This window comes from Polypterus senegalus, chromosome 8, assembly GCF_016835505.1.
Source record: "Polypterus senegalus isolate Bchr_013 chromosome 8, ASM1683550v1, whole genome shotgun sequence".
Classification (NCBI taxonomy): Eukaryota; Metazoa; Chordata; class Cladistia; order Polypteriformes; family Polypteridae; genus Polypterus; species Polypterus senegalus.
In genome coordinates this window covers 164,454,047-164,482,006 of record NC_053161.1, presented here as the reverse complement: position 1 = coordinate 164,482,006, position 27,960 = coordinate 164,454,047, and the positions used below count along the sequence as shown (strand labels likewise).

Genomic DNA, 27,960 nt, shown 5'->3' with positions numbered 1-27,960 from the left:
TTTTCATCACAAAGGTGTCTTTGTTTATGTATGCAGGTCAGAAGATCTAAATTCCAAGAATGTACTGAATGCTGACATGGCATTTAATGAAGCAGCACGTCAAATGGATTGCAAAGCCATCAACAAAGGACCTGTGTATGTGTGTGTGGGTGTGTGTGTAATAAAAAGAGGACTGGGAATGTGGGCTACCGTCTAGGAATTGTAACCAGTACATCAACAGACTTGTGTTAAGAAAAGTGGTTACAGTAAATGGTGGCTGTTTCTTTCTTGCCGTTGAACGAACAGGATTTAATACCACCATAAATACACCAATCAGATCTAAAACTATTGAATTTTTTTCTATAGCACTCTCTCAGTCAAATAGTTTAGAGAAATCACATTAAAGCATATTGACAGTAACTAGACATGCCCACGTGTTAGTGAAACAGGACAGTGAGAAGGGCCCTGCCTGACTCCCTACTCCTGATGTCACGCTTTCCCCTTCCCTCGGCCCACAGCCTCTGTCTCAGATTACCACAAATATATCACTCGAGTAAACTAACTATGATTCTTAGCGCAATGAGAGAAGTCGCAAAATCAACCGGAATGTTTAAGCAAATGCTAGTAAAAAAACCTGATTTAAATCTGTGAAGTAGTTCTCTTATTCGCTAACTAAGCAGAGTGTGAGTACAATACAATACAATACAATACAATACAATACAATTTATTTTTGTATAGCCCAAAATCACACAGAAAGTGCCGCAATGGGCTTTAACAGGCCCTGCCTTTTGACAGCCCCCCAGCCTTGACTCTCTGAGAAGACAAGGAAAAACTCCCAATAAAACCTTGTAGGGAAAAATGGAAGAAACCTCAGGAAAGGCAGTTCAAAGAGAGACCCCTTTCCAGGTAGGTTGGGCGTGCAGTGGGGTGAGTGAGGAGGGCCCTGCCCCCATTTCCTCGGCCCGCAGCCTCTGTCTCGGATTAGCGCAATTATATCGCTCCTGCAAGCAAACTATTATTCTTAGCATGCTGAGAGGAGTCACAAAATTAACTGGAATGTTCAAGCAAATTATGAAAAAAGAAACGATCTAAATCCGTTAAGTAGTTCTCTCGTTCGCTAGCTTAGTAGAGTTAAGGTGAGAGGCTGGTGCATGAGTGAAGAGGGCCCCACTCCCCTCCCCGCAGCCCGCTGCATCTCTCTTGGATCCGTGCAAATAAATCGGTACTGCAAGTGAAGTATGACTTTTAGCGCCACGAGAGAGATCGTAAAATCAACCAGAATGTTCAAGAAAATTCTAGAAAAAAGCCTGATCTAAATCCGTGAGGTAGTTTTCTCATTCGCTAGCTAAGCGGAGTTAATGAACACAACCCAACCCGAGGCTGGCATGTGAGTGAGGAGGGCCTCTCCCCCCTTCTCCCCTCAGCCCACTGCGTCTCTCTTGGATTTGCGCAAATAAATCGGTACAGCAAGCAGAGTATGATACATAGTGAAATGAGGGAGGTCACAAAATCAACCGGATTGTTCAAGAAAATTCTAGAAAAAAAGCCTGATCTAAATCCGTTAAGTGGTTCTGTCGTTTGCTAACTAAGCGGAGGTAAGGTACACACCCCGAGGCTGGTGTGTGAGTGAGGAGGGCCTCGGCCCACAGCCCCTCGGCCCACAGCATGTCTCTCTCGGATTCGTGCAACTAAATGATACTTAGCGTCGAGCTTTTAGTTACAGGGCCCCTAAACTGTGGAATGGTCTTCCTGCTTCCATAAGAGATGCCCCTTCAGTCTCAGCCTTTAAATCCCAGCTGAAGACTCACTACTTCAGTTTATCACACCCTGACTAGAGCTGCTGATTAACTGTACAGACTGTATCTCTGTTGTTAGTCATTAGCACTATAACATAAGTAACATGATAATTATATTTGAATACTAACCCTCACCTATTCTGTTTCTTTTCTCGGTACCCAAATGTGGCCATTGGTGCCACGGCCCACCTGCCAAGTTGTTTGCCTGCCTATGGTAAAGTCATCCCTGATGGAGGATCACAGGAATCATGGGAAAGAGGGGTCCTTTCATCGGAGCAACGTTTCAGCCGTGGCATGGCCAAATGGGGAGGCAGCTAGATGGATGAGGTCTCCAGGACTCTAAAAATATCCAAACCTAATTATGTCATATCATCTACTGTTAAACCGTACTTCTAAAATTTTTGTTATTATGCTGTCTTAAGGAATTGTTCTGTTGTGTATATTGTATTGTATTGACCCCCTACTTTTGACACCCACTGCACGCCCAACCTACCTGGAAAGGGGTCTCTCTTTGAACTGCCTTTCCCGAGGTTTCTTCCATTTTTCCCTACAAGGTTTTTATTGGGAGTTTTTCCTTGTCTTCTCAGAGAGTCAAGGCTGGGGGCCTGTTAAAGCCCATTGCGGCACTTCCTGTGTGATTTTGGGCTATACAAAAATAAACTGTATTGTATTGTATTGTATGAGAAAAGTCACAAAATTAACAGAATGTTCAAGCGAATTATAGAAAAAAGCCTGATCTAAATCCTTTAAGTAGCTCTCTCGTTCACTAACGTAGTGGTAAGCTACATGCCCCGAGGCTGAAGCGTGAGTGAGGAGGGCTCGCCCCCCCCATACTGCGACTCTCTCAGATTTGCACAAATAAATCAGTACCACAAGTGAACTATGATACTTAGTGTGATGAGAGAAGTCGCAAAATCAACCGGAATGTTCAAGCAAGTTATTGAAAAAAACCCAATCTAAATCCGTGAAATAGTTCTGTCATGAAATGCAGACAGACAAACAGACATTGGATTTTATATATAGAGAGATTAGGAAGTGTGGTGTGAAGGTCCAAAAGGCTTGAGGAGGACCACCTTACAAGTTGTGGCCCACCAGTATTCATCACTTGTTTACTGTGTTTAAAAATAAAAAGTGCTGGATGGCAGGCCTCTGGATTTGCTTCATGTTTAACTTAATTTGTACTTATTTAATTTTAGTGGAAACAAAGTAGTAACATGGGACCTATGAAGGCAAATCTGCAGCGTGAAATTCTTGACCTTATTATTGATGGTTTCAGTGACATCAGATGCCATACACAAGGAGTCCAATGAAGTGGGAAAGCTGTCAGTTTGCTATAAGGGACAATTAAGGAACAAGTCCTTGGAATATCCCTTCAAACCACTGTGAGTATGTGACTCAGTACATGCACCAGCATTTCAATATAGCTCTACTCAAACTGCACTTCATTCACTGCTATGTCAGTCAGTCAGTCATTGTCCAACCAGCTACAACCGAACACAGGGTCACAGGGCTCTGCTGGAGGCAATCCCAGCCAGCACAGAGCACAAGGCAGGAACAAATCCCGGACAGGGTGCCAGCCCACCGCAGGGCACACACACACACCAAGCACATACTAGGATCGCCAATGCACCTAACCTGCATGTCTTTGGACTGTGGGAGGAAACCCATGCAGATTTCATGCAGGGAGGACCCGGGAAACAAACTCAGGCCTCTTTACTGCGAGGCAGCAGCGCTACCCACTACGCCACCCTAACCCTAACCTCACTGCTAAATCTCACCTTCCATCTATCCTTCAATCAATCAACATTTATTTATATAGCACATTTTCATACAAAACAATGTAAATCAAAGTGCTTTACAAAATGGAGAATAGAAAAATAGAAGACACAATAAAAAATAAACATAAGTCAACATTAATTAACATAGAATAAGTAAGGTCCGATGGCCAGGGTGGACAGAAAAAACTCCAAAGGCTGGAGAAAAAAATAAAATCTGTAGGGGTTCCAGACCAAGAGACCGCCCAGTCCCCTCTGGGCAATCTACCTAACATAAATGAAACAGTCCTCTTTGTATTTAGGGTTTTCATGGAAGGACTTGATAATGATGGTCACGTAGACTTCTGGCTTTCAGTCCATCAATGTTGGTGCATCAGGATGCTTTGAGTAGGTGGTGGTGGCGCAGGCCACCACCACAAAGAAACCGGAAAAAGAAACAGAAGAGAGAGTAGGGGTCAGTACGGATTTTAGAACTACCATGAATAGTTATTATGAAGAATTGAACATACAGAGTATCAGGATTAAGTTAAAGTGAAGTTATGAGAAGGCCATGTTAAAGTAATGTGTTTTCAGCAGTGTTTTAAAGTGCTCTACTGTATCAGCCTGGCGAATTCCTATTGGCAGGCTATTCCAGATTTTAGGTGCATAGCAGCAGAAGGCCGCCTCACCACTTCTTTTAAGTTTTGTTCTTGGAATTCTAAGGAGACACTCATTTGAAGATCTAAGGTTACGATTTGGAATATAACGTGTCAGGCATTCCGATATATAAGATGGAGCGAGATTATTTAAGGCTTTATAAACCATAAGCAGTATTTTAAAGTCAAATCCTTCCAGATGTACAGTCTTCAGTAACTTCCTGTAGCACAAAGCAAGTAATTGAACTCTATTTTTCTTGCATTTGTATACATTGTCAGGTCTGCCGTGTGTGTGAAAGCGTTGTGAGTGAGCTGCCTTTCGGTACACGTCACTCATGACTTGCTCCATCCACAACGTGCCATCTTCTGTGTCAAACAGATGCTGGCCGTGAACTTCATATTCCAAGTTGTGTGAAAAACATTGTGATACTATTTCAGCTAAGTTTAAATTAGTTTTCTACCTAAACAACATAAGAGCGCTGAGAGTTCTCTGGATTTGTCAATTATTTTCTTTATCACCTGCAATGAAACAACAGGAGTGATTATGTGACACGTTTTCTGTGATTTTCTAGTTGTCTGCACAGTAGACAGAAAGCAACTGACACCTGGACAGCAATGTTTAAGAATGTCAGTAACAGTGGCAAGGGATGAAAAGATGTGCAAATGTGCTCGAGATTCTTTTTATTTGTAACCCAAGAATGAGCTCCAAAGTCCAAAAGGTTGTTTTTAAAAACAGAATAACAGGTGAGGAGTTTAATGTCCTTGATTTCTTTACACTCCACTGAGCTATTAAAATCATCTCAATCAAAAAAATTCTTAAAAGTCCTTGTTGTAAATGGAACTGCAAGCCCAATTTTAATTGTTAGGAAAGTTCACAGGTCAGAGTTGCAGCTATTATGAGCCTGAAAAATTAGTAAACCACCTAAGAAACGGACCGCCCTTCATTAACAAGTTCTGAGGAGTGGAGTTTTACTTAACACGTGCAATTCTTCTCCACGAGACACTGAATCTTATGAGCCGTGAGAGAAGACTGCTATTCTTAAGTAAATGGTTTAATAACATTTTATTGGTTCACTAATTAATGATAAAAACTGCCTGTTCTGACTTGTCTTCAAAATGAGGAAATTTTCACCTTAATAAATCGATAAGAGTCTGTGCGTCTGTCCAGTCATTACAGTATGTCTCTGCTATCTAACAGATGGCGCATCACAAACTTTAGCACTGCTCTCATGGATCCTGCACCAAATGGTGTGTAACAGAGGTGAAGCAAACGTCTTCATTGATTACTTAGATTTCCACTGTTCTTAGATGGGTAAGCACAGCCAGTCTCTTCAATAAGAGAAAGTAAAATTGTATGGGACCCTATTCAGATTTTTTTTTTTTAACTAAAGGCAATCAAACCATTGGGCACTTTCTCATTAAACAGGTTATCATCTAAAAGTCAATGTAATATAATGAAGAAGTGCAATAATTGTATAAGGCGCTTATTAATTTATAAATCTGATCATAAATCATTAACAATTTATTGGTCACCTCAACAAAGTGACCACCAGTTTTTTTTGATTTCATATCAAGCTAAATGATTTTCTGTTTAAAACACTGCACAGATATCAAATTAATAAAACACAATGTGAGTTCTTTAATGTTAATGATGCTTGTGTGTTCTGTAAAGGGGCTACAGAATATTTTGAACACATTTATTTTCTTAATTGTCTATTTGTCAGCTCTTCTTGGAGAAAAGTTTTCTTAGACTTGAAGAAATTAACTGGTAAGGAGTTCCCTCTCAAAGTTGCTACATACCATTACAATTTGATTATGTCTCCTTTAGCTAATACAAACTCTTTATAATTAATTATACCACTAGATACATTTTACAGACACAAGATGAGGCTGTCCAGAAGGGTACAACCAGACAGACAAATAAGAAAGGCAGTATATGATAGAGAGATTGATAGAATTGAAGAGCACTATAATAGATAGAATTGAAGAGCACTGATTGATTGATAGATAGTTAGAATTGAAGAGCACTATAATAGATAGATGAAAGGCACTATATAATAGATAGATGGATGAAAGGCACTAATATAGACTGACAGACAGATAGAACCGAAGAGCACTATAATTGATAGATAGATATGATTTATTAAATAACTAAACTACACTTACATATTTGTGATGCCACCAAAACAAACAATTAAGTAAATCTATTACTTAAAGGCTTTTCATCCTCAATAAATTTAAACTTAATTTAAAAAGTATTATGCTTTCTTTTTGATACATTGTATAAAAAAAGATATCAGCTTTATCTGTATCTTATATATTCTTGGAATGAGCAAAGCAATCAATAAAGAAGAATCCTTTTTAAACGTGTCTGACGAGACGCGCGTCGCACGCATATCCATCTTGCTTAATCGGAAGAATCGAAATACACCTCTCGTACCTTAAAACGCGCACACGTCCCGGTCCCGGGACATAACAGCGGTTCAAAAACGTTACAGTAATGTGTGCATGCCCATCTGCCATGCATCTCGACACCCCACCCATCAAATGAAACTTCAAAGTCTCGTCTTTCCGATGATATAAACCATTTTGACACACAACAACCACAGCACTGACACTAAAGCCTTTTTTACAGAGAAGTACATACTTTTAAGAGTTGACTGTGCCTACCTTTGAAGACCCCCTGCAAGTCAAACATCAATATTTCCGAGCAGATTTGATCCCATTGTGTCCGTAAGGCTCCAGCGAATATAATCCAGTAAAACGATTTAGGTCCAAAACACACGATATATTCTCAAAGGGACAAAAACTCCAGAAAATGCTTCATAACTTGAGACCACCTAAGTAATTTTTTTTCACTTATATTGCTCATATTAGACGTAATTTGTTTCTGTCGGTGATAACCATGCTACCGCATGAAACACGGAAGTGTTAGCTTTCGAAAGACACCTAAGTTGGCCATTTACGATGGGTCTGGGGTTGACTGGCACCTCGTATAGCCAACCAGTGTCACAGAAAGCTTTAGATGATGACGTCTGCTTCAAACTCTGGTAGAATCTACCAGTTTGATTGGACACTGTGACTGACACTCAAAACTTACAGCCAATGAGCAGACGAGCATTTTGATATGTAACTTGCTATACTAACTTGTAAACAAAGCGATAGAATCGGCGCGAAGGTGGCATTTGTGCCAATCTGCAGAGTTGGTTCGTGGTTGTTTATTGTGATTTCGCCACGTTTTTTCGCATTTTAAATATGAATTAAAGTACCGAGAAGCGTAAATAAATGCTCGCGGAAGTGTTAGCTTCAGATCGACACCTAACTTGGCCAATTACGACGGGTCTGGGGTTGACTGGCACCTCGTATAGCCAACCAGTGTCACAGAAAGCTTTAGATGATGACGTCTGCTTCAAACTCTGGTAGAATCTACCAGTTTGATTGGACACTGTGACTGACACTCAAAACTTACAGCCAATGAGCAGACGAGCATTTTGATATGTGACTTGCTATGCTTAACTTGTAAAAAAAACAATCGCAGCTTCGTGAAGGTGGCATTTGTGCCAGTCTGCAGAGTTGGTGCGTGGTTGTTTATTGTGATTTCGCCAAGTTTTTTCGCAGTTTAAATATGAATAAAAGTAGAAGTTTAAACGTAAATAAACGCTTGATTAAATAATAGATGCATGTACGCGTTGCGAAAGTATTCAACCGGCACAGGGGACATGTAATGGCGGAGAGCGACGTGCCACGCCCTTGTGCTTTCTGCTTGCTAGTGATTGCTGCCATCAAGTGGCACATGGAAAAACGCTGAGCTGTGTTGTAAGTTTGTAAAAGAAATATATATAGTTTGTGTGCATTTTATAAAAAAAAAAAAGTAAAAAATAAAAAATATAAATATATTTTTGGCTCATAACTTGTATTGACTATTTTACATAGAAATGTGTATTTTTTATTGTTTTATTATTTTTATAACTAATAGAGTGACACTGTATGTAGATATAGATTCCTTTAGGTGTAAGCTTTCAGTAGAGCCCTCATTGATATCTGTGGGTTGAAGCATTCAAAAGTTATTACACTTTTTCCATATGTTCCAAAATGTGGATAATGGTCCCTCTAAAAACCCCCTGGGCATGCCCACATAAAACTGGTGTAAAATGTCATTTTACAGGTATTCTTTTCAAATTTGAAATGTGAGTAGTCAACAAGTTATTCTGTTGGTACATTGTGTGTTTCTGTCCTCACCTACCTACTGCAACTTTATTTTCCTTTATTTTCATAAAAAAACTTAGGCGAGAACAAAAAAATTCGTTTTTTTTGTGAGTTCTAATGTGCATAACTTTTGATCAGTCACACCTACAGTGATTCTGACTACTAAGGGTGAAACTAGAGAATGTTACCTTTACAAAGAGACCAAACATGTGTTTATACTCCAGATAGTTCAATAACAGCAATGATTCTAATTTGGAGAGGTCGAATTACAAGCGATTTAGCAAAAATGACCCCGAATGTTAAGGGGTTTTAAAGGGAAAATCAAGTGTAAACCTTATATAAATAAATAAATAAAAAAAAAATTGTCTCCCGGAAGAGCTATTTTCTGATTTTTCTTATTGATATAAAATAGTTGAACATTAGTTGAACTATATGCTACTGTAGTTGTGCTACTCTCTTTTAAAAAAAATACCCAAATCAAAACGCTATTTCTCATGAAATCGACCCATTCTCGAGCTCAGAATATTCGGCGATCCTCAGAGAACACTCGCTGACAGCACAGAATAAATGAATCAGCAGCGGTGTGTCTTAGCAATGTAATGTGAACCGATAACCGCAACCAGAAGCCAGTGAATGGCAAAGATAAATGCAGTCGGGCAGAATGGAAAAATAATGAACCCAAACTCGGATCACTTACTTCTCCCTTCTGGTTTTATAATAAAGCCAATTGACTTAACGGCAAGAGCACCCCGTCTTATTTACTCCCGCCAGCTTACTGTTAAAATTTAGAGACGCTTCAGTTTTCGTCGCACTTGATGACGTCTGAATAGACCGGTCCTGTGTGACGTCATTGGAGGCGACAAATACGGAAGTCTTGCTTGTGTGCGTGTTGTATCCAAAGCAGGCTGCTGAGTAGGTCTGAGTTTAAGTATTATATCGTAGAGCGGCAGAAGGTAAGTGATCTGAATATGTGGCCGTCACGTTATAAATGTGTATTTTTTTCATTTGCTCCAATCAGAGTTACAGCACGCGATTTAGATCACTGTGCGAGCAGCGCATTCGTGCCATTCTCTTAACTTGTAAGTCCTCCCCTCGATTTGGCCTCTGTCTGCGGCTCACTTCATGTTACGCTATCTACTTAAAATAGCCCCGAAACATCATCGCCGCCGATAAATAATTCATTATTTGCCGTTTATACGTTAAGTCAGTGTCAAAACTCTTAACGGTCTGCAATTAATCGATTTCGCACAGAAACGTCACTTTGGTTTCTGCATTTCTTTTTGTATTTAAAATACCTTCACTGACACACAACATTAAGTCGCAGATACGCCCACCACAAATACTGCATGCAGCATTTAATACAGGGAGATCACACGCAGTCTCCTTCTCATTCCCGTGTTATTTGACAATATGAAAAAAAAAACAGTGTTGTATCGTTACATTTAATGAATTGTTGCCAAATTCCAAAGTTAGTTCTTCAGAGATACGATTGATGTTTTTTCTTATGAGAGGTGGATTTAGAATCTTCTAAGAAAGGTTCGTTTTTGTGTGAGCCATGCCATGTAGGATGTTTCAATAACACAATGTTATCTCATCTGTCATTTCTCCTGATATTGCTGTTACATGTTTTGAAGTGATTTTCAGATCCAGCACTCATAATAATAAACATATTGGAATTGTTCTTCAGAGTCATGCCATAGGGGAAACCATTTTTGGTTCTGAAAAGACCAATCCACATTAAGAGTTCAAGAAAGAAACTTTACTTATTTAGATAAATAACAGTCCCCGTACAGTAAATAACTATGAATAAAGGGTAACAGATTTGTGAAATACCAATGGCTCCTGATTTTAAAAGGGCTAATTCCAGATATTCTTCGTTTATTAGTGTTCTTCTAAGTACACTACCATACATTCAAGGTTTCAGTTTTTTTCTACAAATAAGGTTTTCAAAGTACAAAGAACTAACTTCATATGAAGAAAGCCCTTCCCAGAATGAACTGGGGCCTCATGTATAACGCCGTGCGTAGAACTCGCACTATAACATGGCGTAAGCACAAAAGCCGAAATGTGTTTACGCACAGAAAAATCCAGATGCAGGAATCTGTGCGTACTCCAACTTCCACGTTCTTCCGCTACATAAATCCCGATCAGCGTGAAAACTAACGCCGTGCACGCGCATTATGTAACGCCCCAACTCCTCCCAGAATTACGCCTATTTGAATATGCAAATCAATATAAATCGCCCTTAAGCGCAGCCTTCTGTGAAAAGACAATGGGAAAAGCACGGGGAAAATATAAGAATTTCAGCGAATACCAAGTGGAGGCAAAGGAAAAACATACTATTTGTTCAAATAAACCGTGGTATAATCAACAAAAGGAAGTTGATCGAGTGACATAGCGTGTTGGAGAAACTTGAAAGCTCACATTCACAAAATCGCACAGTGCCGGAAATAAAAAAGAAGTCACATATCAAAGTTGCCGTGAAAGAAGAGTTGTAAGCCCACTGTCTGAGTGTCATACGAAAGTTTATTAGGGTACAGAGAAAAAAGGCACACGGTGGGGAAAAAGCACTAAATGTCAACTTCAATCTCGACATTTCCACTTTAATCACGTAGTTTATTTTGTCATTTAGTAGAACATTATAAACTTCATCTTAAAATTGTTTAATTAACCAGTTTCTCAAAATTACATCGTAATTAAAGTAGCACGTTAAATGCTTTGTTTTGTATTTGATCTTCTACTGTATGTGATCTATGTGTGTGAATCACTACTTGCTTCTTAAACTGGCTCTCTTCCTCCAACTGGACACAGAGTCCATTACATTTGTGATATTACAGCTCTCTGAATAACTAAAATACTGAGATGTATACGTGATGTCATTTTCATGATGATAGGAGCTAAAGCACATTATTAAACATGTGTTTCATGAGCCTCGTGCTCATGACAAGCATTTATCTTTTGTCGAAATTTGTCGCTGCGTTTTTAGCTGTGTTGTTATTTTCTCTTTCTGTTTTATATTCAATATATATTGGCGTGGCCGACCCCAAGAGTCCTTGCTTTTCTTTCCCCAAGTAACCGATCGCCACACAATCAGCTCTGTAATAGAAGTTAAGCCATCTGTAAGCTTAGCGCCGATTCTTCAAAACGTTTAAAGAACATTGAAATATCTTCGTAGTACATGTTTAATTATTCTATCCTTCACGACACTCCCAGTGAAGAATATAGATTATTTAAATGAAGTTAAATTTTTCTGTGTATAATTTAACAAACATATTTTGCTGCATTTCACCTTAAAAATGATATCGTCATCATATGTAAATATCCGCTTTATAAAGTGGCCCAGGGTGTGAGATATTATAACTGTAGTGCAAGTTTACAGTGGGGTGATTGTACTTATAAGTACAAACCGTTCTACAAGGAGCAATTGATTGAGTGCATTTAAAGTTCTTGGGATTAAACTGTTTCTGAACCGCGAGGTCCGTACAGGAAAGGCTTTAAAACATTTTGCAGTGGCTGAGACAGCGTGTGCTTAATGCTGTATACCGATAATTCTCTTTCCGATCAGCTGCTGCTGTGATTCACACTCAGATACAGTGATATAAATACTCCGAGTCGTGCAGTGAGAGTAATATGGAAAAAGATGATCCGCTGTGGCAACTCCTAACGGGAGGAGCTGAAAGAAGAAGAAGAAGAAGTGAGAGTAACAACGCTAAAGCAGTTATGGTATTTGGAATACTATGGCTGTTCCCTCTACCATTATATTGTTACGAGTTAATTACAATCAGATGCATTACACTAATAAACAATATGCGGTTAGTTTCTGTGTATTTATAAAGCCGCGTCATGAAAATAATGAGTAATCACACAAGAACAGTAGCATTGCTTTGACGCTGGGTGCCGCCAGTTTGCAAAACCGAGCGGAGAACTTGCGTACGACAAGGCATGAGGTACCGTGGAAAAGTGCGTGGCTTTACACCAAGTGTAGGTTTTATACATTGCGATTTGAACGCGGAAAAGTTCTTACGCAACATTTCTGTGCGTACGCACCGTTTATACATGAGGCCCCTGGTGCTTTGTCAAGCAAGTACGTCAATGAGGAACCACAAAACCAAGTAAAGATTTAAGAAGGTAGGTTGAAAGATTTGCAGAAATGATTTGAGTGCACAGCATGCCTAAAACATATGACTTAGTGAGGCAGGCATCGTCGCCAGCGAGGAATCACCTAGGCTCTCATCCTTCATGCTAGGACATCAAATGGAGAAGATGCTGGCTGTGACCCTGGAACCTTTCAGTCAAAAACAAATGGTCATTGAGTTTTCTAAAGGTGAATACACTGACCCCGGTTTCTTCATTTTATTTTTCCCTGTCAGTAAATTCCTGTTGGCAGAGCTGCTGGACTGGAGTGCAATGCAGGATAACGAGAGCGATAAAAAATTACTGGGAATACTGAATCAAGCAAACCTTATGGCTTTAGCCTAAATGACCCCTTTTAGGTATAAATTGCAAAAACAAAAAAAACACAGCTCTATGAAAGTCTAAACCTTTCTAAATATCCTAATAACTTAGTAAGTTTTTATTTGTATGCCCCATACTGTAACAAGAAATGCTCAGCTGTCTCATTATAATTACAAAATTTACATACTACTAAATGATGTGTTGCGATCAAAAATAAATACAGTGGAACCTCGGTTTGCGAGCATAATTCGTTCCGGAAACGTGCTTGCAGTCCAAAGCACTCATATATCAAAGTGAATTTCCCCATAAGAAATAATGGAAACTCAGATGATTTGTTCCACAACCCAAAACTATTCATACAAAAATGATTAATACAAAATATAAAGTAAAAATACATAAAACAAATTAACCTGCACTTTACCTTTAAAAACAATCATGGCTGGTGTGAGTGAGTTTCTAAACTCATGTGGGATTCCACCCAACGGGATGACACGCGGAAGAGCGTCCCAAAGCAATCGCAGTCTCCCAGCACTGTAGCAGTTCGCCGTATAAGCGCATCCAAAAAGATCGCAGACATGCTGTAAGCGCCTGCCGTCAATGGGTCATACAAGGAACATTATAAAGATCCCACTACAATAAATAACAGCGCTGTTGCTGTTTCAAGCTGAATAAAACTAGTGTTGCTAAAGTACTGAAACTCAGCTTCGTGTTTTGGGGAGCAAGATGGGGATTCGCACTTCACAGCGCGCGCACACACACAGTCACAATGCTCTAGTAAACAGTATACGCTCGTACGGATGTTGACTATATGAGTGAGGCACACAGACTCAGACGGAGAATAGGAGACGATTACCCACAATCCCGCAGCAAGAGAGAGAGACATAGACAGACAGACACGCGCGGTGTGCACGCGAGAGATAGAAGAACCATCAGCTCAGTTGTGATCACATGACGCTCAGCAGACAAAGTGTATCCATACTGCTCGTATTGCAAGACATCGCTCGTTTATCAAGTCAAAATTTACTAAAAAATTTTGCTCGTCTTGCAAAACACTCGTAAACCGAGGTTCCACTGTAATTTTAAAATGGTATGTCCATGTTGAATGCATGTTATACTTTATTTCCTTTCTGTACAATCACTGAGTTAGGAGGTGAAACATCTCCACAAATTCTGTAAAGATGCCTCACTTTATTTAAAGTGGGGTAACACTTTAGTTTAGGTACTACTATTTATTTATCATTGTGGAACAAGTCCTTAACAAAGGCTTCTTTTGGTGATCGTAATACTTGCGAAACATTGGTAGAGTGTGTCTTCATTTGTGCAATGTGGCCTACTCAAATAACTGTGGAACGGTCAGAGGTATCTCCTGATATTGCATATTTCAATAGGAGACTTGGGAATACTTTGTATTGAGTATATTCATGAAGTCACTTTACCGTCATGTCGGTATGCCATACTGCTCAGAGATAACTAACCCATCTACCAATGTTTTCGAAGTGTTATGAAGACCAAAAGAAGCCTTTGTTATGTAACAGTAAATGAGCAAAGGGTGCATCTTTGCGGCTCTTGTTCAAAAAGTGGACGCCACTTGTTTTTAAGATTAGGCACCCTTACACTATTTTAAGATGAGGCACCTCCTCTAAAGTTTTAAGATCAGGGACCCTGGTGTACCTTGCCTTAGCCCCACGAACCTTAAGTTCAGGGTTTGTAGTAGGAGTAGGCCAGTCTAAAACAAAAATGAAAAGAAGGAGATGGCGTCCACTTTTTGAGCATTACCCCATCTTTGCAGTATCACATTTTGGTTTTTAATAGTCTTTATAGCCAATCAACTTTCTTTTTCCCTTTTCCTCCTCCTTACTATGCTAGAACCCAAATAAATTCTATTTATATATTGTGACCACTAAGGGGACTTGCAGCACCCCATACACAGCTGCACAGAAACAAGTCCCGGTTTATTCTCACAAATACCTTTTGAAAAGGCTTAACCAGTGGCATCAACACAATTCTTGTCCCTCTTTCTTCTCCTCCACACCCCTCACACGAGTTTTGTCTTTCCTCCACACCCGACTTCAGCTCGCCTGGATCAGGCCGATCGGCTTCTTTTTATCTTGGACCCAGGAGAACTTTCGGTGCTAACCTGTTAGAAGCACTTCTGGGGCTCAACTGGAAGTCTCGTAAAGTAGGAAACGTAACTCCCTGCACCACCCACACACCCCAGCAGGACTACCCCACTGGACTACAATTCCCAGCATTCTCTGCGGGTATCTGAATGAGTACCAAAGCCCAGGGATCTTGCCATCTATTAGGTCCAGGGAGCATACAGCTTTGAAATTGAGCCTTCCTTTGATCCCTCTGTTATATGGACCTCATGCCAGTCCATGCATGCCATCGTTTGCAACATAAAAGAGTAACAAAGAATGGAATAATAGTGTGAGGACCTCAAGAGAACATGTTTAACTACTTCAACAAAAATATGTCACGGGCAATAAACAAAAAAACGGAGGGTCTGTCTCCACCTTTCCATGTATTGCTGTCTGGTTTGTTAAGATGGATGTCTTTAGGTGCTTTATTCGGAACAATTTGGCAAACCCCCTTAAACATACAGTAACTGAAGTGAAAGTGGTTCCCTGTTTCATAAGAACATTTTTTGGAAAACCTACCCTCACAAAAACCCTTAATAACTACCCAGCAGTAATTTACCTATTCATCTGTCTCATGGGAATGGGTTCAGAATACCGGCTCGCATAATCTACGAGATCTAAGGTGAATTTATGGCCTCACATGGATAGATCAAGGGGTGCAACAATATCCGTGCTAAGACGCTCAAAAGGTATGATATGGAGCGTGATGAGCGGCACACTTTATCTTCAGGGAATCGGGTGTAGTTGGAATTTGGAACAGTAGATGCAATATCACTGTAATTCGTCATGTATCTCTGGCCAATTAAACCGTAACTTCATACACTCCAGGGCTTTTCTACTTCCAGTTGAGTACCCAAGAGATGCGAATGACCAAACTCACAGACTTTATGTTGGTAAGTCCGCTGGACTAACAATAAGCATTGGGTCTGTCCCTGGAGTTTGGCCATCTGGTACAAGAGATCAATTTTGATTACAAAATACAGGCCTGGTGATTTGGAATATATACCAGAGGTTGGTATGTCATTTACAGACACATTTTGCATTCCTCACAGATGTCAGGGAATCGTCATTTCGTTGCTTGATTTTTGTACTTTGTGTCAAATGACCGAAGCAGGTCAGGTAGTGGTGCATCCTGTCCTCCATGATTGACATCGAAGGGAAGGCAGTTGTCATTAAGTCAGCAGTGTCCCACTGTGTGGTCATGCCTTTCACACTTTACTTTCCAGTGTCTCTGGGTGTCCTGGAGGCTTGTCTTTCTAGGTTCACGTGGTGTAACATGACCCATTCATTTTTTCCATCTGTCTGCAGTGTATCGCAACATGGATGATCTCCGTCTGGCCCAAGAAGTTTATTGAACAGCATGCGGTTGAATATAGACAGGTTTCCCGTTGTATACAGGTAAGGCTGTTTGTTTTGCGATTCTATTGTTGTGGGTGGACATTATGGTGGGCAATGATAGTCGCGTTCCTGCTAAAGTTGATTAAGACCGTGAGCCATGTCCGTTTTACTTACACTGAACCTGTGGAAGGTACAGTGATATGGCAAGCTACAGTTGTGGCACAGGATCTTCTCCAGTGAATCCACCAGTAGTCCATAGGCCTATTGAGGTGTGGACAGTTTGGGACTATACGTCCCAGCTACCTCCATTTGTAGTATGAAAGTTCAGTCTGGCCACAGACAAACACCAGGACACACAATGTTCAAAAGCCCACACATTTATTTTACAGTTCTTTTCTCACACAACGCAGTGAACCAAAACAGCCACCACAACTCAGTCCTTTACTTTTACTTTCTCTTCTTCTCTCTTTTCTCGTCTCTTTACCTTCTCTTCTGCCACCTGAACTCCTCCAGTCTCAAGCTCCGTCCTCTGCCTCCCAACTCCAGCTCCCCCGAATGGAGTGAGGTGGCCCCTTTTATGTTGCACCCGGGTGTGCTCCAGGTGTTCCCTGATGACCTTCCTGCAACATTTACCAGTGTGGTGGAAGTGCTGCATGGGCACCTAGAAGCACTCAGGGTGTACTTGGTTTCTGTTCCGGTAGCATTTCTTGGTGTGGTGGAAGTGCTGCATTCCATGGCTCCGGAACCATCCAGAAACCCCCTGGTGGCGGCCACGGGTCCCCAAAGGGTTGAGCTTCCTGGCTCCGTGGTTCCCATGCAATCCTGGAAGGTTGCCCTCTTAAGTCTTGCCTCTCTCCCGGTCCCTGGCTTCTGCAGGCCTCCCGGTGGGGCATGGTACCCATCCGTCTATCACAGTAGCAGCGGTCGGGCAATGCATAGGCATCTCAACAAAGCTCTCCATGTTTTTTGAGAAGTGTCCCTGTACTTAGCTTCCAAGCTAATCCAAGCACCAAGTAATCACAAGCTTTTCTGCTTAGTTTTCAGCCAAGTTAGGCCAAAGGGCAACCTTCCCCCATATATCAAGGGCCTGGGGTGTATGTTGGCTTTTATATAAGCACTTCTTTGTTTAGCACAGAGGTCCAAGGTGAGCCCCATAATGGACTAAGATATTTCCTTCATTATTTCCTACTTGGCCGCTGTTCTTTTATCAAGGTTATAATAAGCACTCTGGGCTTCACCTGTCAGGAACGGGGAGAGTATGTTGGCCCACTCCTCTTGTGGCCAATGGTGATGGACTATGGGCCTTTCAAAGAGAAGAAAGTAGGCCTCAATATCACTGTCAGGTTTTAGGATCATGATTACCTTGTGATGTGTGAGTCCCTGTCTTCCACCCCAAAACACAAGCCTGAGTCTCAGTACTTTAGGAAAAACCAGCTTTATTCCGCTTGAAACAGGAACAGCCCGGTTATTTATTGTAGTGGGATCTACCACTTGCCTATACACAGACACAGCAAACGGGCAGGGGCATGGTCAAGTAATACTGTTCCCTGCATTTATAATGTTCTTTGCATCAACCATCAATGGCAGGCAACGCAGTCTTTTAGGATTTGTTTTCGCGGTGAGCTGCTACAGTGCTGGGAGCCTAAGGTTACCCCGGCAACTGAGAAGCTGTCTTCCACAGACATTGCTCTTCGGCATGCCATCCCATTAGGGGGAGTCCCGAAAGAGTTTAGAAACCTTACAACCTGTGTTTGAACCACAGGCACTGTCCATTTGACAGCCGTCTTGGCCCATGTACTGTGCCTCTGCCTCTGCAAAAATTGTCTGCTGTGATGTCAATTGTAACTGCAGATGCCATCCCTCACCTGGGTAACAAATGTTTCAAAGTCTGTCTAGTTGGTCATGACTTGGGTAAAATCCTGCCATCTACAACCACTGTGAAAGGAGAATCAAAGAACAAAATGAGTGTTGGGGGACTGCTGCACATTAGTTATTTCAACAGGAATAAAATAAGTAGTGGGTAATAAATCGAACGAAAAAACAGAAGGGATGGCACCACTATCCAGTATATTCCCATCCAGGCTTCTGGGGCAAACTCGGTCTTGATTGAAATGTGTTGTTTTTCTTTTCACTAATAATTATAATACTAATAAATGCAAACGTGAAGCTGTGTACCAAGGTATTAATAATTTTGCTCTGCGCCCTCCCTCACCATAACCTGTCATCTATGGAGGAGGAGCAAAAGCTCTAGATTTCGTCAAAAATTCTGGTTTCTGCCAACGTTTTTGGATCCTCTAAAACCCCAAAACATTGATATCTCGATGATGGGTGTGTATCTGTCTGTCCTCTGTGTGTGTCAGAGTTTCTTGAGGATGGTCTAGAGCTAAAATGGCTAAATGGAAAAATACCAAACAAGAAACATAAGCCTGTTATGAGATGACGATGTGCTGATTAGTTTTTGAGCTAAATCGTGCAAGAGAAAGAGGTGCTCTAGAGGAGCCTTCAAATACTGCAGTTCTACAATTAATTATGCATTGTTCTCGTCAATTGCTATTGTAATGACCTACTTTATGATCAGAAAGATCAGCATCAGAGCAGTAAATAATTACTGAAATGTTAGAGAATAGCTCGGGTAACTTGGTTCCTAAGGTACAAAGCCTACTGATGCTCACGTCCGAATCTTTTACATTACCTCAAACTTTATAGTCAGTGTATGGTTTTTAGGGGTAGACCATCAGGGATGAGCTACCACAATGCTGAGTTCATGCACCATTAGATAGGTAGAAGTTTATTAGTGAGACCAAAAGGATTCAAATGCCACTTGGTGTGGCCTTTGGAGCTTTAGTACTAAAAATACACAGTGGCTTTGTAAACTGAGGTAGGGTTGTACAAAGGAATTCAAATGTTTGTAGATCTTAATGTAGAAGCTTTGATTATAATTTAAATTGTGTTCTTTTAACAGTGAAAAACAGCAGATACCATTTACTGCAGCACCAATATGGATGTAGAAGAGAAGATGTTTGAGGGTGGTGTAAGTGCCATGGAGATAATGACAGTAAGTATTAAGGAGGAGGACTGTGAATGGGAGTCTGTGCACCCTGACCATGAGAGTCTGTGCATTAAGGATGAGGACTGTGATCTGGTAACTGTGGGCATTAAAGAAGAGTCCAAGGAGACATCTGTCGGCATCAAGACGCACAAACATAAAAGTGTGGAGCCTGTTGAGCTCAATATGAGGTCCAAATCAGTAGAGTCTGGCACAAAGAGGACTGGGGAAGCGTTGTCACTGACAACTCGGGAAGATCAACCATCACCTACACATCAGTCTGAAGAACGTAAGTATAAAATAGAAAAAATAGGCTAGTTTACGGGTCAAGGTATGGTCCTGAAATTGGGGGGGGCTTGGGGGGGTGTTCACGTGCTTTTTATGCAGAAGTTAGAAATGCAGCGAGGTTTAATATGTCATGATGAAAGGGAGTACACATTTTTTCTTGTTCATAAGTATAGAATTGGTTTGTATCTGTTAAAGTAGCTGCAGAGATTTAGGAAGCCTAATATTTAACACTGAAAATTTGCTTTGTTTTAGACTGACTAGCATGTGTTTATAACGATGGATATTGACCAGGGGGTGGGCTAGGCTAGGGGTCATCAGGATTGTGAAGTTCTCTGTTAGTTCTGACTGCACACTGCCCAGAGTTTTATTTTCTCCATTAAAGCCATTTTTGTTTTCTTTTCCACTCTTGCCATCTCTCTCTATATCTCTGTTACAAGAATAAGGAACAGGGCCATGATCTGTTTATTTACCCATCCATCCATCCATCCATTATCCAACCCGCTATATCCTAACTACAGGGTCATGGGGGTCTGCTGGAGTCAATCCCAGACAACACAGGGCACAAGGCAGGAAACAAACCCCGGACAGGGCGCCAGCCCACCGCAGGGCACACACACACCCGCACACCAAGCACAATTTAAAATCGCCAATGCACCTAACCTGCATGTCTTTGGACAGTGGAAGGAAACCGGAATACCCGGAGGAAACCCACGCAGACACCGGGAGAACATGCAAACTCCACACAGGGAAGACCTGGGAAGCGAACCCCGGTCTCCTAACTGCGAGGCGGCAGCGCTACCCACTGTGCCACCATTTTGTTTTGTTGTATACTTAACATAATTTATTAATTTTAAGTTCATAAATGTTTTACAACTTTTATAATGTACTTGTAATGCATTGTAGTTGTAAATGTGTATAAACATCATATAGCAAGTTAGACAACGTCTACGTGGCGTAACACTTGGGTGCGTTTATGTGACTAAGTAAACTGATAGGAAAGTGGGGCTTTTCACATTTTTTATTTATTGCATCCAAAAGTCAGTTCTTACATTTTTGTTTATTAAATTGTTTTGTAACAATGAGTCTTTCTCAAAAGTAATGTCAATAAGAGAATGTAATTCCATGTGTTTGTAGGCTTCATTAAATAAGCACTTTTTAGCAGGACGTCGCAATGGAGGGTTCTGGTGGCTCAATGGCTTTGAAACACAGCAGACTGTAATTTGAGTGACATGATAATGGCTTCGACTGATGTGTGTCAGTGGTGGAGGGTGTATGCCTAATTGTTTTTCAGATTTCTTAAAAGTAACATTTTTGAAGGTATACTAAATAGAACAGTAATAATCAATTGAAGATTGATTATTAATACAAAACGACCAATACTAGCAGAAAATAACGTTCAATATTACCCAATGAAAGAAGAAAAGCATCTGAAATAAGTTCTCTGTCTAACTATTAATATTACTGAAAACACAGTAATGCATTCAAATGATTTAAATAAGTATATAGCAGGAATATGAATGATACACGATGGAGAAGAAGATTGTTCACGTATATCTGGGACTGAAAGATGAGCGGCAGGGTGACAGAGATCAGGTGCTTAAGCTACTGAAGCTCCCCACCCTCCGACGCTACTGTCCATTATTAAACCCATCCTATGTTAATATTAGTTAGGGTAGCTTCACCTTTTACGTGTTATCAAACACCATTTAGCAGCAGGTTGATAATGTCGGTTCTATACAATAGATTATGTTGTTCAATCAATTCTGTCTTATTTATGATTTTGTAGTTGCTTTCCATTTCCATTTATTTCTAGAAAAGTTATTTTTTTTTTGTCCTCTGTTAGTTAACTTGCCTAACACAGCAGGAGTAGGACGCTGCAGTCTGAGCTGTTTGCGAACATGTGCTCCATTAGACCTCTGACTCAGTTGCATTAGATATATGAGCGGCTGTTAGATGAGAAAAACAGGAAGATATGCATAATATATAATTTCAAGCAACTGCTGTCAATGTAAAATAGAAACAGTAAATGAAGTCCTAGCTAAAGTACCACAGAACATTTCACCATTTTAAGGTGGATGAGTTTGCACATGTTTTTTAGTGGGAAATTTTAAAACATCATATAGTACGATCTGTTCGAGACATCTTAATGAAAATTAAACCACCTCAACAAGTTTCTTTGCGGAGTTAGTGTGCCACATCTCAACTAAATTGGTCTGTTTGGCCATGTTGTTTCATGCGGACAGACAGACCAGGGACCTCACGTATAATGCCGTGCGTAGAGTTCATACTAAAACGTGGCATCCGGACAAAAGTGGAAATGTGAATATGCATAAATCTGTGCGTACGCCAACTTCCACACACTCCTGTTCCATGAATCCCAGTCAGCGTGAAATGTAACGCACGTACGCACGCCTGCCGCCCCACCCTGACTCCTCCCAGAATTAGGCAACTTTGAATATGCAAATCAATATAAATAGCCCTTTAAGTTCAGTGTTTTGTGAAAAGACAATGGCAAAAGCACAGGGGGGAAAAAGAAGAATTTCAGTGAATTTGAAGTGGAGGCAATGAAAAACGTACTATTTGTTGGCTTAAGCTGTGGTATAAGCTACAAAAGGAAGTTAATAGACTTATACAGAGTTGCAGAGACACTCGAAAGTTCAAGTTCAGAAAGTTGCAGAGTGCCCGAAATAAAAAAGAAGTGCTGAGATTTCAAAGTCAAGTCACAGCCCACTGTCTGAGTGTCATACAGAAGCGTATTAGGATACAGAGAAAAGAAAAAAAATAGCAACAAAATGAAGAAAAAAAGGTCAAAATGTTGACTTTAATCATGTATTTTATTTTGTCATTAAAGTAGAACGTTGTAGACTTTATCTTAAAATTGATGTTGAATTTACTAGAGTTTCTCAAATCCCATCGTAACTAAAGTAACACGTTAAATGCTGACAAGATTTGCAGCATGTGGCGACCACCATATTTCACTGTAGGTCTGGCGTTTCTTCAGGCGTGGACAGCGTTAGTTTTACACCACACATACCTCTTTGAGGTCAGGCCAAAAAGTTCTATTTTGGTCTCACCTGACCATAAGACCCTTTCCCACATCTTAACTGGATCTTTTTTCTGCTTTGTAGCAAATGCCTTATATGCTTTTTTGTGGACTTTTGTTAAGGAATGGCTTCTTTCTTACTACCCTCGTGTGGAGGCCTGTTTTATGGAGAGCTCCTTAAATTGTGGACCCCTGCACTTTTACTCCAGTTTCAGCCAAAGAGCACTGCAGATATCTGAGAGTGACAATCAGATTTTTAGTCGCCCCTCTCACCAGTTGATGTCCTGCTCTGGGGCCTAATGCATAACGCTGTGTGTAGAATTCACACTATAACATGGCGTAAGCAAAAAAGCGGAAATGTTCGTACGTATAAAAAATCCAGATGCATGAACCTGTGCGAACACCAACTTCCACATTCTTGCGCTACATAAATCCCAGTCAGCGTGAAAGTAACGCATGTGTACGCGCCTACTGTCTCGCCCCAACTCCTCCCAGAATTACGCCTCTTTGAATATGCAAATCAATATAAATAGCCCTTAAGCTCAGCCTTCTGTGCAAAGGCAATGGCAAAAGCATGGGGGAAAATAAAAGAATTTCAGCGAGTACCAAGTGGAGGCAAAGAAAATCATACTATTTGTTGGTTTAAACAGTGGTATAAACAACCAAAGGAAGGTGATCAAGTGACAGAGAGTGTCGGAGAAACTTAAAAGCTGAAGTTCACAAAGTCGCACAGTGCCCGAAATAAAAAAGAAGTTGTCAGATATCAAAGTCGCTGTGAGAAGGCAAGTCGTAGCCCACCTTCTGAGTATCATATGAAAGCTTATTAGGGTACAGAGAAAAAAAAAAAATAGGCACCGTGGGGAAAAATACTCAAAATGTCAACTTTACTTTCGAAATTTCCACTTTAATCACATAGTTTATTTTGTCATTAAAGTAGAACATTATAAACTTCATCTTAAAATTGTTTAATTTACTAGTTTCTCAATTTCCATCATAATTAGAGTAGCACATTAAAGGCTTTGTTTTGTATTTGATCTTCTATGTGCTCTATGTGTGTGAATCACTAGTGCTTCCGGACTTTCTCTTCCTCTGACAGGACTTAGAATCCATTAAATTTATATTACAGTTAAGGTTTTATCTGTATAATGTAATAAACATATTTGGCTGCATTTCATCTTAAAAATGATATCGCTATCATATGTAAATACCTGCTTTATAAAGTGGCTCAGGTTGTGCAATATTATAACTGTACCTCAAGTTTACAGTGAGGTAATTGTACTTATAAATGCAAAGCGTTCTACAAGGAGCACTTGATGGACTGATTGAGTGTGTTTATAGTTCTTGGGATGAAACTGTTTCTGAACCGCGAGGAAAGGCTCTGAAGCATTTGCCATGTGAGAGCAGTTCAATAGACAGCATGGCTGAGGCAGTGTGTGCTTGATGCTGTATACCGATAATTCTCTTTCCGATCAGCTGCTGTAGAGCTGTGATTCCGCACTCAGATACAGTGATATAAGTACTCCGAGTGGTGCAATAATATGGAAAAAGATGATCCGCTGTGGCAACCCCTAACGGGAGCAGCTGAAAGAAGAAGAAGGTGAAGTGAGAGTAACAACGCTAAAGCAGTTATGGTATTTGGAATAGTTTGACCATTCCGTGGACCATTATATTGTTACAAGTTAATTAGAATCAGATTCCTTAAACTAATAAATAATATGCGGTTAATTTCAGTGTATTTATAAAGCCGCGTCAGGGATGTGAATCTAAAAAAGAAAGGGGAACCACACAGGAACAGTAGCACTGCTTTGACGCTGGGTGCTGCCAGTCTGCAAAAACGAGCGGAGAACTTGCGTACGTCAAAATGCGAAAATGAAAATGTAAATGGCTTTATGCCAAGTTTAGGTTTTATACATCACGATCTGAGAGTGGAAACGTTCGTACACAACATTTTTGTGTATTCGCACCATTTATACATGAGGCCCCTGATGTTTAGTTTTGAGGAATGGCCTGTTCTATTAACAGTCTGGCTGCTGTGATGAACCTTCACCTTTGTGATGATGGATCCAGCAGTGCGCATTGGGACATTCAAGCTCTTTGATATTTTTTTTTGTAGCTATTCCTGCCTTGAGCATTTCAATTACTTTGTTTCTCATATTTGCAGAATGCTTCTTTGTCTTCATTTTTGCAGTGCTTGTCTCACAAAGACTACGACCCTTACAAAGGGGGCTTTTTATATTCAGAGAGATATCAAGGACTCGCAAGTAGCATCTTACTATGTTTAATTTTGACTGTCAAATGACTGTCACCTTTGTGTCATTTGTGGGTTTTTTGCCATTTGTGTAAACTGGGAGCTTCCAAAGCACAAAGGTTTAAATACTTATGCAAACATGAACAATAGAGTTTTTCTTCTTCAGTTAAATATCTACAGAAAACAGTTTATCTTATTGTTGCAGCATAAGAGTTCGCATTCAAAATACTGAATGGATAAATGTGTGTAAAAATCCTCTGTTATGCAGAAATTATGCTGAAATTCAAGGGGATGAAATACTTTTGCATATTTACGTAAATATCACCAGTGTGTCACACAGCTTACCAGTCCTGGTGTCATCTACAGCTCCCCTTCATTTGTTATGTCTACCCCTGATGCCCCTGTAAGCCTGAACATTAATTTGTCACTTGTTAATTTCTCTGTTTTATTCCTATAATTATAGAATCCATTTTTATATTCTTTCTGTATTCAGGTAGCTTTAATCTAAGTGTAGAGAAACTAAAAGTGCATTTCACTTGCTTGGCTTGTCACTTTATTTTACAAATTGAAATAATCTTTGTTACAACAATATGGAAGGTCATCACGTTATATAGCCATTAATTGACTAAAATATGAACATCATAACATTGAATGATGATGTGATGACATAATGAAGATGCACTTCTGTAACTTGTTTTTAATTAACAGTTTTAATTGTTAAAACATAATCAGACAGCACTATTACACATGATCAAATTGTAAAGTTCCTGTTCATTTAACACCTAAACATCTTGGCTCCAGAAGTTGTGCTCCTGTGCTGAGCAGTTGCAATACAGAGGTCAAAATGATCAAGTTGAGAGTAAAATAACCTTTTATTTCTCTTCTTAACATTTAATACAGGAGACAAACCTCATTGCTGTTCTGAATGTGGTAAACGATTCTCAAGAATTGCTCATCTTCAAAGTCACACAAGCATTCACACTGGAGAGAAGCCGTACTGCTGCTCTGAATGTGGCAAAAGATTCTCACAAACCTCCCATCTTCAGAGACATAAAAGAATTCACATGGGAGAGAAGCCGTATCGGTGTTTGGAATGTGGCAAACATTTCTCACGAATTGATCATCTTCAAAGACACACAACAATTCACACCGGAGAGAAGCCATATGGCTGCTCAGAATGTGGCAGAAAATTCTCACAAATCGTCAATCTTCAGAGCCACACAAGGACTCACACTGGAGAGCAGCTGTATTGCTGTTCTGAATGTGGCAAAGAATTTTCACAAATCTCCCATCTTCAGAGTCATACAAGAATTCACACTGGGGAAAAGCCATATTTATGTAATACATGTGGCAGACAGTTCAAACATATGATCAGCCTTCAGACCCACATACAAGTACACGCTGCAAAGAAGCCATACTGCTGCTCTGAATGTGACAAGGAATTTTTTAACAGGCGTAGTCTTGAAACTCATTCAAGAATTCATGTAGGAGCAAAGCCATATTCTTGTTCAGAATGTGGAAAACACTTCTCTACAAACGACTATCTTCAGAGACACAAAAGAAATCACACTGGGGAGAATCCATATTCTTGTTCCGAATGTGGAAAACAATTCTCTAGCATCAGCTATCTTCAAATCCACAAAAGAAGACACACTGGGGAGAAGCCTTATACTTGCTCTGAATGTGGAAAACAATTCTATGACAACAGCCATCTTCAGAGCCACCAAAGAATTCACACTGGAGAGAAGCCGCATTGTTGTTCAGAATGTGGCAAACGATTCTCACGAAAGGCCAGTCTTAGGACCCACATAAGAATTCACACTGGAGAGAAGCCATATTCCTGTCCTGAATGTGGAAAACAATTTTCTGACAGCAGCCATTTTCACAAACACATCAAAAATTCACACTGAAGGGAAGCCATAATGCTGTTTGGAATGTGGTAAACGATTCTCACAAATGAGCAGTTGTCAGGCCCGTACAAGAAATCACACTAGAGAGACTCTGCATTGCTATACAAAAGGTGACAGGCGATTTGCACAGTTATGTTGTCTTCCCAGCACACAGTTTGACATTTGCCCAGTGCAGGGCAGCCAGCAGTGGCCCAATTGGGATTTGCACATCAGGGCAACGTTGGCTTGGTGTACGTAAACAGATTGAGATTTCAACTTTGGTCAAGAATAAAAAAATGCCAATACCTTACTAGTCCTTACCTTTTTTTTATTTAGTTATTGTTTTTTTATCATTAATTATATTATTAAACATTTACAGTTTATTAATTAATAAGAAAAAAAATTAAAACCATCATCAGAAATGTTGCTTTAATTGTTTACTCATATAAAATGTCTTTGCATGTATGGGTGTTAATCCAGCTTACTCTTTGTCATTTCACAACCCTGAACACAAAAGCATTACTAATAGTATAAAGGAAATAGAATAATTGATAATGGAAATAACAAATTGTGCGGTGTGTCCATACGGATCATGCATATTGGAAAAGAAAGTCTTTTGTTATCATTAGTGCTTTGCTTTTCTCTCAACACATAGATGATCCGCTGCTTCCTTCAGCCAGATGTGTCTCTGGCATTGCCAAGCCCGACTTCAGCTAAGTTTTCAAATGAGGCATCTTCTGAGGGAGCATTCAGCATTGCCCATTTAACAAAGCTCAACATAACCATGAAAATCTATTTAGGGTGGGCAGGATCACGATTTTAAAACATGAGACCCTAGTCTGATAATTGCTATTGTAGGATTTTTTGAAGGTTAATAATCGATAAGACACCATAATAGTGTGGGGTTTTGAAGAAAACATTTAACTTGCTTAAATGATTTTCAGTGTTGTCTTCAGAAATACTGGTAATTAAACAAATAATTCATTAAGGCTCCTACTTTGTTTACCTTACCCTTCTCTATCTTAGGAGAACATGTAATGTATATGTTACCGGCAAAGTTTGAAATCCGGCATTCTACACCGACACACTAGACAGACAAACATATAATATTGAGAGGCCGG

The 27,960-nt window shown here is 40.1% G+C and overlaps 1 protein-coding gene and 1 long non-coding RNA gene across 2 annotated transcripts in view; one reads left to right on the top strand and one right to left on the bottom strand.

Moving 5' to 3' along the window:
• Positions 1-6,896, bottom strand: part of LOC120533375 — a 31,820-nt gene extending 24,924 nt beyond the window's left edge. Inside the window, exon 1 of the long non-coding RNA XR_005634478.1 lies at positions 6,856-6,896. This is a non-coding gene — a long non-coding RNA (uncharacterized LOC120533375). The remainder of the gene's footprint in view (positions 1-6,855) is intronic.
• Positions 1-27,144, top strand: part of LOC120533372 (zinc finger protein 260-like) — a 71,355-nt gene extending 44,211 nt beyond the window's left edge. The window contains exon 4 of the mRNA XM_039760224.1: positions 25,845-27,144. Coding sequence (XP_039616158.1) covers positions 25,845-26,860 — 1,016 coding nt within the window. The 3' untranslated portion in view covers positions 26,861-27,144. The remainder of the gene's footprint in view (positions 1-25,844) is intronic.
• The last annotated feature ends 816 nt before the right edge of the window (positions 27,145-27,960 follow it).